General features: G+C 37.7%; 1 protein-coding gene across 1 annotated transcript in view; it reads right to left on the bottom strand.

Annotated features, from left to right (window-relative positions):
* LOC108539674 (catenin delta-2-like) overlaps positions 1-16,282 on the bottom strand; it is a 547,588-nt gene that overhangs the window by 201,003 nt on the left and 330,303 nt on the right. The window contains exon 3 of the mRNA XM_017888551.1: positions 2,919-3,031. Within this exon, the coding sequence (XP_017744040.1) occupies positions 2,919-3,031 (113 nt within the window). The remainder of the gene's footprint in view (positions 1-2,918; positions 3,032-16,282) is intronic.

Genomic DNA, 16,282 nt, shown 5'->3' with positions numbered 1-16,282 from the left:
AAAAAAAAAAAAAAAAAAAAAAAAGGGAGCGATCTTGGGAATCAGATGGCACAACTCTACCATCATTAAAGTCAGAGTAAAATCCAAGTATATTTATTAGTCATTTCTACCTGTTATATAAAAATACGTCTGGCAACTGTGACTTGATTTTGTTTCATTTCCCCTAAGAAACTCTTTTACTCACTCCCTAGTATCAAGAGGTATGAATCAACGCCGAAATTAGCAGACTTTTAAAATAGCCCTCTTTTTTAAAAAAATTGTTGATACTCTATTTTTGTTTAAATATCCCTTTTGATGTGCTAACTAGGGGAGTCTACCACCTTTAAGAAAACTTGAATTCCTAAAGCTGCATTTCTGAAGCCAAGCAAACAAGTAGGTTATGACAAACAAACAAACAGTGGAAGTTATGCTGTGCATCAGCTGTTCTCCAGAGAAGTATCAGTAAATTGCTTGTATTACACAAATGCAGATTCATACATTAGAGATTTTCAAAATACAAAATAATTAAGCTTGATGAAGACTGATACTGTATATAGCAAAGGGAAATAATTAGACAGTGTCATCGTCACTCAACACTATTATTTAGCACAGATTTAAGACAGATTTATTGATGATACATCATAAGCTGTGAGCTAGACATACAAGACACAGTGTAAAGAATCAAAAGTTGTCATGGTATCATTTTTCTGTCTACCTTGGAATTAACTGACATATTTTATTCAAGACACTTTGGATGTAATAAATGAAACCAACTTGACATGAATCAAATCAAACGAGGAAAGAGGAAAGTTTTTAAGAAGGCATCAGGTAATTTCATGAATGCAATATACATGAAATATACATTAGGCAGCTGGCCTAATGAAAACTATATTGCTTTCATTGACTTTCGGGGCAATTGGCTTCTCCATTGGGAGGCTCTGTTGGGAGGCTCACTGTTACCACAGAGTCCTCCACTAGCACACAAGCCACTATGGCCACCATCGCCAAGCACCCACTATTTTATGTCACAGATTTTGGGTTGCTTATTTCATATCCTCCAGAGTAAGAGCCCTGATACTCACAGTCTGGTCAGGTCCATTTACAATCCAATCAGGAATTGGAAATTGATGCACAGGTTACTACATAGTTCCCTAGACCTGTTCCTATCAGGGGCTGGGGTTGGGTGAAACCACGTAAAAGGTGTACAACATGGAAAAATGTCACGCAGAAAGATTAGGAACATGAATTGAAAAGGAAAACAGACCAATAGTGAAACAAGAGGCTTCAAAGCAAACTTGACATCAATTCAATGGTGTGTATGGACCTATAAAATCTAGCAGGCTTAGCTTTTCAGGAGATGTTCGGCTTTAACAGCAAGCTCCTCATATGTACAAAATTAGATGTAGTAAAGCAAAAATACACTTAAAATTATTATTTTTCTCTCTCCCTAAATTCACCATCTTCAATTAGTACAACTTATAAAACCAACTTCAAGTGAACACAGTTTACTTTTCGTTTTCATTATCCATCCTGCTTTGGTTGGTCTGGATGTTTGAGGCAAGTCTGTGATGAGTTTAAAACACCATGATGTACTTACTTGCAGCAACATATACATTTGGATGCAGAGGCAGATGCTTCCACATATCCTAGATAAGGTTTTATAATGGAAAATAATATTCCATCCATGTGGTAAACCCTGCTTAACAACAGAGAGTGCAGTGTTTTCTACTTAAAGAAAAAAAAAAAAAAAAAAAAAACTAAGCAATGTTAAAAGTTTAATAGCATGTGACTCCAATACAAAATGCTCCAATTACAAAGTTATACTCTTACAAAGATAAAGTATTTTGGAGCAATGAATACAAATATATTTTTATTCTTTTGTGGCAGCAGGTGGCTAAGAGTCCACCAAACTCATGTTCCTGCTTCTGCAGAGTGGCTGCTGCCCCCAGGACACTGATCTACTTCCATCGATGAGAGGTCATGTGACTGATATTCACTAATGGACTCTGAGTGCAGTGATGGAATTGACGATGCAATTCAGGATAGAGCCATAGGGGATGGCAAGGTCATCAAGTTAGAAAGAGGGCGTGAGTCACTATATGGAGAAGAAGTAGCCTCAGTCCGCTACCTTAGAGAGAAACAAACTACTATTGTGTTAAGTTCACTGCAGTGTTGGAGTTTATTTGCCATAGCAGCTTTGATTTCCTCCCTAAAAATGCAGTAGAGTGCCAAACACACACCATCTAACAAGAGTGTTTTTGAGAAATGGAAGTTAAGCCTTATGTCTCTTTCACACACACATGCACACATACGCTTACATTTTCATATATGAAAGCCTGGTTCTAAGGAGGATAATTGTATTTTGTGGTCAAGTGGCTAAAAAGCTATAGGTTTTAAAAACATATATTTCATTATCTCAAACTAATCACTAACTGAATAATCATTTATGTTTATGAATGAGTAAATATTTTTACACATGGGGAACTGCACACGTGGTTGATCTTCAAGGGGCAATTTTGTAACTTAGCATTATGTATTAGCAAAAACAAGACTGGTTCCACCAGAATGTTCTCACTTTTATTTCAGGAACCTGGAACTCTGGATCATTTAGGAAAAAAAAAAAAAAAAAAGACCCAAACTGGGAGACTGTGACTTGGCATCTCCTTATTTCCAGCAAGCTGGCTGAATGCAAAGCCTTCCTTTGTGCAAAATTACGTATAATTTGCATTCAGGGCAGGCATTAATTCTGTTAAAAGAGTTTCAAGTACAAATCAGGACATTTTGGAAACCTTTGGAACATCTTAAATCAGGTCAGTTACAATTTCTTTCCAACATTTGACTGAATGTTCCAATTCCACCACCGGATTGGAAAGAAGAGAAACAGCACAATTTACTTGCAGTGGCAACTCAAAGCACAATGAACAGAGCCGCGCTGGTACCTGATGCTGCTCATGCTGCCGGTCTCGGATCCGAGCTTGCATCGCTCCAGCTGGCTGGCTACGATCTGCCGTTCGGCCTCCAGCTCTCGGGTCAGCCTTTCAAACTGTAATTCCTGAAAGAAACCCATGCACAAGATCAACTCAATCATCTACATGACAGGTGAAATTCAGATCAAAATGATAGGACAGCTGAGGGGGGAAAATATGATTTTCTAAGATGTCAAATTTGAGAAATGTGCAATAAAACTAGGATTCGAAGGTTAGACGGGCTTGGGGCCCACTGGCCATGCAACTTTGAATAAGTTAATTCATGTAAGTATCAGTTTCATCATTTGTAAAACAGACTTAAATACTTATTTAATAAGATGGAAATGAGGATTAAAGGAGACACTGTCATGAAAAATTATCCTGTGCTATCTTTGGCAGACGGTCAGCACCCGACAGATACTGATACTCCTCACACCACAAGTAGAGCATTTAATTAGAAAAAAGTTCAGTTTTTAATTATCTTTTGGAGTATTGTGTTTATTCCCTACTGGCCTTCTGGCCAACTCTATAGTATATACTGTTTTCTTCATATTACTTATATATTGTAGACTGAAGAAAATAATGCTTTATAACCCACACTCTTCAAAACTGCATTCCATCAGAATGACAAAGACACCAATTCCATACAGCCTCATTACAAAGTACATAACCCTTGAGATATTTGATATATCGCTTAAAAATAGACAATTGAACCAATGAAAAATGCTTCTACAAAACTGCCTCAAATCCAGTCGAAAACTTTAATGAATGATTCAATCAGAACTTCAAAAATCTCAGCTGTTCCAACAACAGGGCTTTGGTACCATATTTTAGTACTTCTGTTTTCTTTTCCATACACTTAAGTTTTTTAAAAAATAAAATAACCAGACTAAATCATGTAATTTAATAAGAAACAGCAGGAAAAGTTTTACAATGTCACATTTAATACCTTTTAAAAAATACATTATCTAAACAGTTATGTTTTGGGGATAAGAAACAAGAAAAGAATGCTTTCTCATACTGAAAAATAGCTCAGGAGTCAGTTTTGGAGAATTTAAACTCAGAAGGTTGCAGGAATATATCTTTCCAGAAAATAAGCTTTTATTTACTTGCTATCCCAGGACACTCTTGCATAAGGTCTTTAAAAAGTAGAATCTGGTGTGTCCCCTACATACATTAAAAATATCCTCACTCTTTTCCATAGGTGCAGATTTTCTTTAATACTGACATTATTTTGAGAATCAAACTAAAAGACACTTTGCAAATGAGAGCTTAATTTTCCCTTTAAGGCACTGAAACTGAGGGAGTATTTTGTTATTTAACCTCAAACTTTTATTCTTACATATTCTGAAGGGCATCAAGTATTATAGCTAAGAAATTAATAAGACCTCGGCTGAACATATTTTATGCATCTAACTTCTTCTTCTCAAAGTTCTACTGCTTTTTTTTCTTTCTGGAAATTCCTTTTCATAATACCCAACTTCTAGAAGATTTTTCACTTACAGACTTCTTAACATATTGCATCTTAAATCTCTCTGTGTAACAGGAAACCCACCCATACTTTTAAGTTGACAACACCTTTAAAAAGATAATACTTGAAGACCAAACAGAATTCCTCACATGTCGATGGAAATTCATTCTTTGTAGCATCTAAAGTACTTTAATTTGCTGCCCACTTTCCTGTGTTATAGAAGTTGAACATGGTGAAACAGTGCAGTAGTTGGAGTCAGAATTCATAAACCAGGGGCTTCTGCTAGGACGGATGTTGCTCTTGGTCATCCCTGCTTCAGGCTGTGACTTCTCCACGGTTTTACCTCTTGTCTGTCTCACAGGAGGGGTGACAATGGGAGATGACTTTCTCGTTTGCAAGCTTCCTTCCCAGCACGCAGTCAGATTTTCCAAGACTCCATCTGTTCATGTAGATCTGTATTTGCATCTGGCTTTATTTTCCCTCCCTCTGAAAAAACAACCTTAGAGGTGTTCTTATGGTGCAGTTCTTTGGGTAAAGAAGTCTTCCAGCTTGAAAGACCTTATAAAAGTTTGTATCTGGTTCTCATTTTGGAAGACATTTTTGCTGTATCGTCCTCTTCTTTGCACTGTTTCTAACAACAACAACAAAATACAGTTACCCTTAAATTTATTTCTCTATATGGATATAGTGCTTCTTTATTATGTATTTATTGATTTGTATTGAGACGGAGTCTCGCTCTGTCGCTCAGGCTGGAGTACAGTGGCGCGATCTCTGCTCAGTGTATCGTTTTTCTTTTCAATTTTTCTCTGCTTTTAAGATTTTCTCTTTACCAGAAGCACTGGGCAATTTGATGATTATGCTGCTTTGTGTAGCTTTCTTCGTGTTTCTTATGCCTGGGTTATTGAGCTTGGATCTCTGGCTTTATACATTCCACCATATCTGAACATTTAGGCCATTATTTCTTTATGAATTGTTTTTCTCTTGTCCATTATTTCATTTTCTTCAATGACTCCAATTAAGTGCATTTTAGGCCACTTGGAATTGTCCCACAATTCATGGATTCTCTTGCAATTAAATTTTTTTTCTTTTGTGTTTAATTTGGGTAGTTTCTATTGGTGTCTTCAAGTTAACTAAGCTTTACTTCTGCAATGCTTAACCAACCATTTATCCCATCCAGTGTATTTTTATATCAGACACTGATGAATCAAACATCTCTAGAAATTTCATTTGGGTTTTTTTTGTATCATTCATGACTTTAATTTTTTGAACATGTTGATTATACCTATATTAATTACTCTTTTTGTTAATTCTAACATCTGTGCTAGTTTCAGCTGATTGACTTTTTTCTCCTCAATATGGGTCATATCTTCTGCTCCTCTGGACATGTAATCAATCATCTTTCAACACGGACATTTTCATTTTACCTTCTTGGGTTCTGGACAGGTTTGTATTCCTATAATTGTCTTCAGCTCTTTTATGAAGCACATTACGTTATGTGAAAGCAATTTGATACTTGTGAGCCTTGCTTTTTAGATTTGTTAGGGGGAGCATGTAGTCTAGACAGCATGTAGTCTAGGGCTAATCATCCTGCCCTACCAAGGCAAGACACTTCCGAGACACTACTCAATGCCCCAAGGACTATGGGGTCTCCCAGCTTGGCTGGTTGGTGCTGGCAAACATTCCCACCTCTGTGTGAGTACCAGGCACAACTTCCTCACATCCTTTCAGATGGTTGTTTCCCTGGTCTCTGCTAGTTTCCTTACACACATGGGCTGCTAAGTTGTTTGCTGAATATGAGAAGGGGCAGCTTCCCTTTCTGATATTTGAACCCATGAATTCCCTGGACTCTCAGCACTGTCTTAACTACTCAGGCCCTGCTAGGCTTCCTCCTTTCTGCACTGCTGTGCGGAAACCCTCTCAAGGCAATCATTTTTCACCTTACCCTAAGTCAAGGGTCCATGGCTTACAGGGAAAACTGTTTGGGCCTTGCCACACCACTGAGGCTAGGATCTGTGAAGATGTAACCATCCTGAACTGGAATGGTATTCTCTTTGGAGCTGATAACTGAGCTTGTGAATGGGAACAAGAGGAGCTAGAATGGAAGTTCTCTAACTTCAAATGACTGATTGATTTTCAACTGAGGATTGATTTTCTCCTTGGTATAGACATTCTTGTGGACCAAAGGCATCTAGAGAAGACATAGCATCTTCCCAAGAATGGATGAGATTCTATTGCACTGGAGGAAACTTAAACTGTGGGGTGACTGGAAAGATGACATTATCCATCTCTAACACAGTTTGGGGTTTGAGGGAGGACAGACCTCTCAGGAATGAATAAGCTGCTGAGTTTCTTGGAAAATTTGAGATGGAACAGCATTCAAGAGAGGGATGTTGCTAATAAGGGCAGGTGAGTACACAAGAAGTTCATTGGAAAATTAGAAGTATGTGAATATATTTAGTGAAACCTGTAATTCTGCTTATAAGTAAATATTAGTATTAAATTAATTCAGCGAAGGTGAGACTGTCAAGAAAGAAGAAGAAATATCTCTAAAGATTATCTAGATTCGCAGAATAGAAGAAACAACAGAAGCCAAGATGAAGGACCACTGGTATGGCCTTCTCCTGGGTAATTCTGGTAGAGAAGTCGTGACGTAAACCAGGTTCTAAAAAGGTAATACAGAGACTGCCCAGAGACATTAAGATTTCATGGGAATTTAGAGTACCTGGTGGTTTAGACAGGACATTCAACGGTAAAAGAAGTTATAAGAAAAAGCACAGCAGTGTTAGAAAGTCTAAATCTCCCCACTATGCGGAAATTAACTTATGTAAGAGATCATAAATATTCATAAAAGTATTGGAGATATGATGCAAAAGTTTATTAAAATGTACAAAGAACCAGATTTAAATGGTTTCATCCCAGAATAGCACAGTATTGAGTCATATAATACATTAGGACTATAAGAAAAATTATCAAACATTTTATAACTTGTCCTAAGCAGCCTAAATTAATGATTTATTTGGTTTAATTAAATGGAGTTTATGAAATGTTTTTAAGTAGATAAAAGCATGTAAAGTTTCTTGGGGGTACTTAGCTAACTTAGTATGAAAACTGAAATCAGAAAACTCATCATCATAGTTTCATTACTTCCTTCAATAAATATGTTACTTAACTTTATGGTATAGCATTAGTTGGGATGGTATGATCCAGATTTAAGGAAGTATAAAAACGTACAATTGTTAAGTCTTAACAATATTGAGGCTTCTTCATTTCTATGGTCTAAATGCCTGTGTCTCCATCTGCTGCCCAAGATTCACATGTTGAAATGCTAACCCTCAAGATGAGGGTATTAGAAGTTACGGCCTTTGGGAGGTGACGAGATGAACCAGGAAGTGGGCCCTCACCAGACACCAAATCTGCCTGCAACATGATCTTGTGTTTCCCAGTCTCCAGAACTGTAAGAAATGTTTCAGCTGTTTATAAGCAGTGCAATTTATGGTATTTGGTTATAGCAACCTAAACAGACTAAGACAAGATGCACATGCTATTTTTTCCACAGTTTCATTTCCATTCACATACAACATTTTATTCTCCCTAATTTAAGAACTTGGAGTTTTTTGTTCCTTTGCTCAGTTTTCTATGGACTTATCAAATCTCAAACTCCTCCAATTTGTATAAAACTTCTCCCCACACAAACATATGAAATAACATGTCAATATCAACTACTGAAGAAATCTCTCCCGGAGTTTTTGGAGCTGCTCCAAACTGGCCTGGCTGCCTTCTTTGCACAGCTGTCTTCTGGGATCTCTCTCCCTCTTCAGGCAGGAGATTTCCTTCGTCCCTCTCTTCTGTGGATTCCTGTCTCCTCTAGGAGTTGTCTTCTTCATTTTCCTACTTTATTTCCTTTCCTGGTAGAAAATGTCTTTCAAGATACACAGAGATAGAATGAATGGGAGGCATTATGTTTTGACACTTTGCAAATCTTTACATGTTTTTATTCTACTCTCACACTTAGTGAATAATAGGACTTGGTAAAGAAATAGAGAATTCCGGGTTGGAAATCAATTTCCTTCAGGGTTTTGAGACAGTGATTTTTTCCTTCATTATCTCCTACTCTCCAATGTTGCTGTTGAGAAGTGTGAAAACTTTCAGAGTTTTTTTTTTTTTAAATGAAATCTGCTTTTACTTTCTCCTAGAAAACATGTTGTATATGGTGACATGTCTTGATATATCTCTATTTTAGACATTTTGCTGCACATTTAGTGATCTATTTATTTAGGGATCTTTCAATCAAAACCTATTGTTTATTCTAAGCAATTCTTTTCAAAATTTTTAATGCTTTTCTTCTCCTTTTTAACACTTTTCCTGTTACTCTTGTTTTTTTCTTCAACTCTCATTATTCAGATGCTAAAATCTAGTCCTCAAGGTTTCTTCCTTTAGTCTTCTTCTCTTGTATTATGTTTCTTTATCTTCTATTTTACTTTCTGAAAAGTTTTATCCATTTGATCATGTAGGTCTTTAATGAATAATTCATTGCTATTATTGTGCTTTTAGTTTCTTAGGGCTATTTTTTATTCTCTGAATATTTCTTTTAATTTGCATCTGCCATTTATTCTATGGATGTAAAAATCATCTCTCTTCTTTCTCCACAATATTAATGCGGTCATGTTTGTTTTCTTCTGTCTGCATAGTTCCTAGTTTATGACTTTTCTGTTTGTTTTAATATGTATTTTTGAAGGTATCTCAACTTCCCTGGCAGTCTGCTCCTATGTGGCTGTTGGGGTGAAAGAGCTGACACGTGTATGAGCACCTGCATGAGTGAAGCTTGTTAGCTGTGCCTTCCAGGAGAACCACTGTGTGCAGAACATCATGCAGCATCCCCTGAAAAGGCTCTTCCTAGCTCCAGCTTTGCGTGTAAACATTTGCCTGCTCTAAAAGCTGAACAAGGTTGAGGAGAAGGGTGGGTCTCAAAATTTAGCAAGTAAAACTGTATTCAATACCTCACTTTTAATACTTTGCTTGTGGTCCCTGAGTCAAGAATTTCACCCCTTCCAGAGAATAAGCTTCCAGTTTTTGGCATGGTAGGGTAGGGGATTTGGAGGTCTAGCTGATATCTACATGAGTGTTCAGCCAATCTCCAGGGCTTACCACTATACTTCGTGCCCCCCTGCACCCACACCCCGGACCTTTGAGAGATTTTCCTGTGTAAATTGGTCTACGATTTAACTCGTCCTCCTGCTTAGAACTGCATTCCCTTGGGTATAAGAAATTTCCCACTTTGTCCATCTACCTTATTTCATCCATTCTAAGTCACACATTTTTCATACTTTAGTATCTCTGGGTTTACCAGCTCATGAATTGGGATGACTTGCATTTGATAGTGCGTGACTCTATTGGAAGTACTGTTGCTTTCTTCACAGTGCTTTAAGTAACTCTAAAAATTGATGGCCTCTCAAACTTGATGAAATATGGTTCTTTATTTACCCACTCTCTATGTTTAGGGGGTTATAACCCTTTCTAAAAGTCTTACTGCCATTTTGGCAAGGAAGCAGGGGTTAACAAAAGGGTTCAATGCATCTTCTTCATTTGGCAGTTAGATCATCTTCTAAAATAACTCGGCAAACTAAGGGCAAAGAAGGACAGGTCAGAGTAGGAGTGAATCTAAAATGCCCCAGGTCTTTGTGCTATCTGCTGAACCCCTGAGCTGGAATATTCTAGTGCATAGGTTGGTCCCTCTGCTCTCCTTCCAAGCATAACCATATCCCACACCAAGATGCTGGTCATGTTCCTGTTCAGAAAGATTTAAAGAATGCCTGAAGTCCCATACTTCAAGTTTCAGTCAACTTTCCTGCTGTGTCCTCTATTTCTGAAATTTGGGTTCATACCTAGTTCTATTTTGAGCAAATCCCTGGGTCAATAATACAGAGAGAAGTCCTTGTCTAGGCCTGGGCCTGTACAGAAGCATTTTGTTGACTACCCGGCCTTCTTGGGGAGGATGCTGTGCCTCTCCACACCTGTTCCTGCTGGTGGCTCCACTGGATGGTAGGCTCGGCCTGTCTGATGACATCCTCCTGATAGATCCCTCTGCTCCACTTCAACTTCTTCCCTCCTCCTTTCCTACGACTGACCACTAGCTAATATATCCACTGGCTCCTGCCAGAGTCTCAGCAAATTATCTATTTCCCCCAGTGGCCCGCTATAGCCCCCAAACTTCATTCTCTATCCCCATGTCTGGCCTATCCTGTCTGTAGATGAGACGTGGTTCTCCGATGCACAAATGCCACCACAATCGAGTTAGCTGCATATAAAATAAGAGAATGAAACAGCAATTCTGTATTTCTTCTGCAGCTAAGATTAAATGGTTTTATGGAGTCTGACTTAGTGACAGTGTTTGTAATAATAGAGCAAAATAGAACAATAGAGACTGTTCACGTGTTCTGAAGTATTTAATTAGAAAGCAGATTATGGTCATTATCATTGTCTAAACTTTTTCCTTAGATGTTCTACCTGGGAGAGGATTGGGGTACGGAACTGTGGTTTCTCTGCCCTACTTTGCCACTCTGTAGGTGAGTTCTTGCCGCCTGGTGTCTCTCCTCTCTGCACTGACCAATAATTAATACCATTGAGTATGCCTGGGTGATCTTTTTCCTTATATCACTTTTAATTCCCATTTCACATGAACGAGTTGACTCTACAGCCACGCCTCTTGGCAATGTTAATTTTACCCCACTGAGACATGTTGCCAAGCCAAGTCTGAAAGGAAAGTGGCACAAATGACAGGGTAATAAATGGAAGCCTACAGCAGAGTGTTCAACAAATCTGGACAGAACAAGCCACGATGTCAAGATGGAATGGAACAAATCAATGTCAACTGTAAAGCCGTGTAGACCTCATTGGTGAGTCAGAAACTATGGCAAAGTGCTGTCTGTGAAAGTTTACAAAACTGACAGACTAATGTTTTAAAAAATGACAGTGTCGTCCTGGGTTACCCAGCAAGGCAGCAGATGACAGGAATCAGGACTTGGAAATGGAATCATAAGCACCTTTCCAGAACACATTCAATAAAATAAAAATATAACGAAACACCCCTTTCTCTCCAACTCCTTCATTCTGCAGTGTTCCATCTGCTTTTGCTCTGCCATTTGCTCTTGCCAAATGCCTTCTTAGCCAAATAAAGTATGTTAATACAGTTTGTTTAATTCTAGATGACAAGACTCCATGAAATTAACAAAGGCTACATTTCTTGGTATTTTAAGATGACGAACAATTCCATTATGTTTAAAAATTTAGTAGCAATATTATATGGGTGACTCTAAAGTCTATCACAGTAATCTCTAGAACTGTTTAAAAATGTCTGGTTCCGTTCCCCAGAACTGAAGACATAAATGTGTAGGCAACAGAGCCCAACGTGTGCATTCTGAAAATGTTCTACTAGTGATTATCATGCCCATATCTGCTTGGGAATGACTATTTTACTTATGATAATAGCACATAATGGCAATTAGTATTTTAACTATTGACTTATCATGTACCTTATTCTGCTAAGTGCTTTACATGTATTAACTTATTTATTTCAACTTTGACTCAATAAGGTAGGCATTTGATTGTCGGAGACATCGCAGACTTAGAGATGTTAAGTAGCTTCCCAAAGATTAGGTGGAACTGTAACAAGAAGTCGAACCCAAACTAACAGGTTCGACTAATGGGGAAACTAATGGGGAAACCCATTGCTTCCAAACTCTAGGAATATTTATTTCCACTGTTTTAATGAAGGCTATATAATCAGGAACAATACAACCAAAAAAATAGCACAAATTTCTCTAATGAGGAAGAACTATAGCTCATCATTTCACACTCTCTTTTATTTTAGTTTTCCTCACCTGCCTGGAAATAAAATATTAGAATTATTATGTCCAACCATAGAAAGAATTATACTTATTGTACTGTTCAAGTTCACACTACAACTGAAATAATTCCTTTGAATAATGGCCCTTAACTTTTAAGAGGGGCACTGCCAAACTCAGATATACCAAACAAGGGCAATGAAGACACAGAAGGGGTGTGCACCAACATCTTTGCCTATACTGATACCATAGTAGAGAAAGCAGCCTTTCCATATTTAAAGAGTGAAAGAGGAAGTATCAGAACCCTAGGCTCAGCCAAAATCAATGACTTGCATTTCCTCAAATGGACTCTGCAAGTGTTCAATCTGGATTTATTCACTCATTGCTCCAAATATCCATTTCCTCTTCTCTATCCTTTCCTTATTCCTCAAGTCTAGCAAAAATGTCTTTGCCTTTCAGTATTACAGTGATGAATCACATTACTTCATTTAATTGTCATCTGTTCTATATATACGTACATTTCTGACCTCACCCTCAATCTCAGCACCTGAGAAGAATTGTCCACCAGTCTCATAGCACCAAAAACGCTTTCTTGAATTCTGTTAGTTATATTCCCGTCTCCTCTCCTGGACCATACATGCCTTGATGGCAGGGACCATGCTTTTGCATTATCACCTTCTTCTCATCTACCATAGAGTGCTCTCAATACATGAGGAATAGATGGATGAGTAGATGGATGCCTTAGATGGCCTCAACAAATAATGTTTGCATCCATATGAGGAAATGTGCAATAGTGAAAAGCAAACTCACAACATCAATCTGGGAAAATTTAAAATATGACATTAAATCACTTTTATAGCAATTCCAATGCAGAATTTCTGTTCAATGATCTTTTTCCATGAATTGCTCACTCACTCTCTCTCTCTCTCCCCTCTACTCTCTGTGTCATCATTGTACATCCTTTGTATAACTAACCCGTTTTAGGAATAATTTTTTCAGAACAGAAATATTTGAGTGACAAAGGATGATGTTTACCCTTTCTTACTCAATGCTCTTTGTTGAAACTTAAATAGCTAAATATCCATATCAATGGAATAAGTATACATGCTCTTATCACCAAACATCGTGTACTTGACTTGACCTGGTAACAGCATTTTACTTTGTTGGTCTCTTGTTCTTTCCCACACAAACTCTTCTGATGGTTTCTGACACACTATCTCTTGCTTGCTTTCTTTCACCTCTTTGGCTGACCCTCTCATTTTCCTCTGTGGCTGTCTCTTCCTCCCTTAAGCGACCATTCTCCTTGTGATTCGTATACTTTCTCTGAACAAGCTCATCCATTCCCAAAGACTCAGTGACTAGTTCTTGGTGTTTATCCACTGACATTCATTCCCAAAACCAAGAGGTTCACATCCAAAACTCAAATCAACCAAATCCTACAAACCTACTCCCACTTCTTCATTTTCCTATCTCACAGAACGACAGCATCATTTGCCCAAGTTGCCTGATCCGCAGATTTGCAAATCTTTCTAGACTCTGTCCTTTTCAGACATATATAACAAATCATCTCTAATCTGCCCATTGAGTGATGCACTAATACCACTTCAGGTTTGACCACAAGTATCTCTTGCTCAGATTCCTAAACTCAGTATCCTAATTAATCTCTTGCCCTGCTCATACTTGCTTTCCATCTGTTTTCCACAATACAGTCCAAAATTTTCATTAAAAATAACAAATGTGATTATGTTACTGATTTATTTAGAATCTTTTAGTGGATCCTTATTTCCAAAGGATAAAATTAATTTTCTTTTTTTTCTTTTCTTTTTTTTTTTTTTGGGACGGGGTCTCCCTCTGTCTCCCGGGCTAGAGTGCAGTGGCAGGATCTCAGCTCACTGCAAACTCCGCCTCCCGGGTTTACGCCATTCTCCTGCCTCAGCCTCCCGAGTAGCTGGGACTACAGGTGCCCGCCACCTCGCCCGGCTAGCTTTTGTATTTTTTAGTAGAGACGGGGTTTCACCATGTTAGCCAGGATGGTCTCGATCTCCTGACCTCGTGATCTGCCCGTCTCGGCCTCCCAAAGTGCTGGGATTACAGGCTTGAGCCACCGCGCCCGGCCAGAAAAATTATTTTTTCTTAATATATTGTTATATAAAATGTAGTTAGATATAATATATGCAATTAGATTTAAAAATTATATATAAATATGTAATTAATTTTAAAAGGTTACTTATTACAGTACAGTTATATTAGAAGATGACAGCATCTTCAAAGATATGCTCCCTTTACTGGCCACCAAGAAATGTATGTAAAACTTTGCAGAGTGAGAAAGAACACTGTTCTGACTTTTCAGAAAAGCATCAGTAGATACTTGATTTCTATCAACCTCGCTGCAAAGTCCGCTGTCCAAATTGTGAAATCTACATTTAAAAAAACTCAGTCATAAAATTGACACTTTCAGATCTTTTTATACTACATCATTGCATGGCAGAACAATCCATTTTCTCATCATTTACCTCTTTTCTAGCAGAATAATCTGTTTTCTCATCATTTACCTTCTTCCTAACATAAAATGTTCTAATGAATTTCAGAGTTCAGTAGCTGTTTGGGAGCTGAATGTCTGTCAGTATTTCAAGACTAGGAAAAGTTTCCAGTCTCTTTGGTGGCTGAAGAATTCCCAGTGAGTTATCTAATTTGACCACTGGAAATCAACATTTGCCCCCAACAATATGGTGGTATTACTGCTGAATTTCTCTTAAATACCCACAATATCAGAGTTTTCTGGTGCATACATGAAATGCCAAGAGAGTGCCACCTTTTCACTAACAATGACCACAGGTTTGTATTGAGCCTTTCACACTTTACCTGGCAGCTAATCACAAGTTCCAATTATTTTTGACTTATCATTATGTTTTATTTCAAAGCAAGAATGACACTGTCTTCTTCATCGAAATCTCTAGTATCCTATCACATATTAGGTATCAAATCAACATGTATGGAATAAATAAGTAAAATAGCAGTAGGGCAACAGATGCTTATGTGGAAAGCATTCTGCAAGGTGCTGAATGACGCAGTCAGGGAAGATATGAGCACAAAATTAATTCAGGTGTGGATCCTGTTGACAGTTCTAAGTCTAGTAAAATAGTTGAAATCGACGCATCATTAAATAGAATGCAAAGTAAAGCTAAATTGTAATGAGATACAAATGAATTTCAAAGATGACTTTCCCTTAGAAATGATGGAAGGGTGTGAGGAGAAGGAGGGCAACGTCACATGCAGGAACTAGTATTTGAGATGGACAATGGGAGGTTATTATTTGACCATGTGAAAGAGATGTCACTCCAGACTCAGCAGCAGGAATTTCAGCACAGATGTTGACAAACACTGAATGTGTGTGGATGTGTTTCAGAGAGCAGTTAGATTCCATCTGATGGGAGATTAGGGGCAAATTTACTATCAGGCAAATTACATTGGAAGTTTGACATAAGTAAAAGGTTGATATTCAACAATGATCCTGATTTTCCTCATTTACTGAATTTGATGCCCCATCTCATCTATTTCCATATTCCAAATAAGAAACCCTTCGAAATTTTATGGAACTCATGTGTGTTTCACTGACAAGAAAATAGTTAATAAAATTTAACTATGTTTTTGACATTTGAGGGTCAATAATGTAAACATGGATCTTGCACTATATTGCGCTATAAGGATGTTAGTTTGCTTGTCCCTGTCAACTGCAGAGCTTTTTCATAATTAGGCGAACACAATAAAGTCCACTTGGGCTGCAGACACCAGTAGATATGGGCTCTTAGAGTCAAAAAAAAAAAAAAAAAAAAATTCTCAGTTTTTTCTGCTTCATTTATGTTGCTGACATTTTTTTTCCACCCATTTCATGTGTTATTTTTCATAGCTCCTGTTCCTCATTGCCTCTAGAGTGGATTTTAATTGTTGCTGTCACATCCACTGTTGATTCAAGGGACGGAAGTTACCATAGGGCTGACATCAGGTAAGAGGGAGTTATTATTAAA

The sequence above is a fragment of the Rhinopithecus bieti genome, unplaced genomic scaffold (assembly GCF_001698545.2).
Source record: "Rhinopithecus bieti isolate Rb0 unplaced genomic scaffold, ASM169854v2 scaffold_17184, whole genome shotgun sequence".
In the NCBI taxonomy this organism is placed as follows: Eukaryota; Metazoa; Chordata; class Mammalia; order Primates; family Cercopithecidae; genus Rhinopithecus; species Rhinopithecus bieti.
This window is presented reverse-complemented; position numbering and strand designations above follow the sequence as displayed.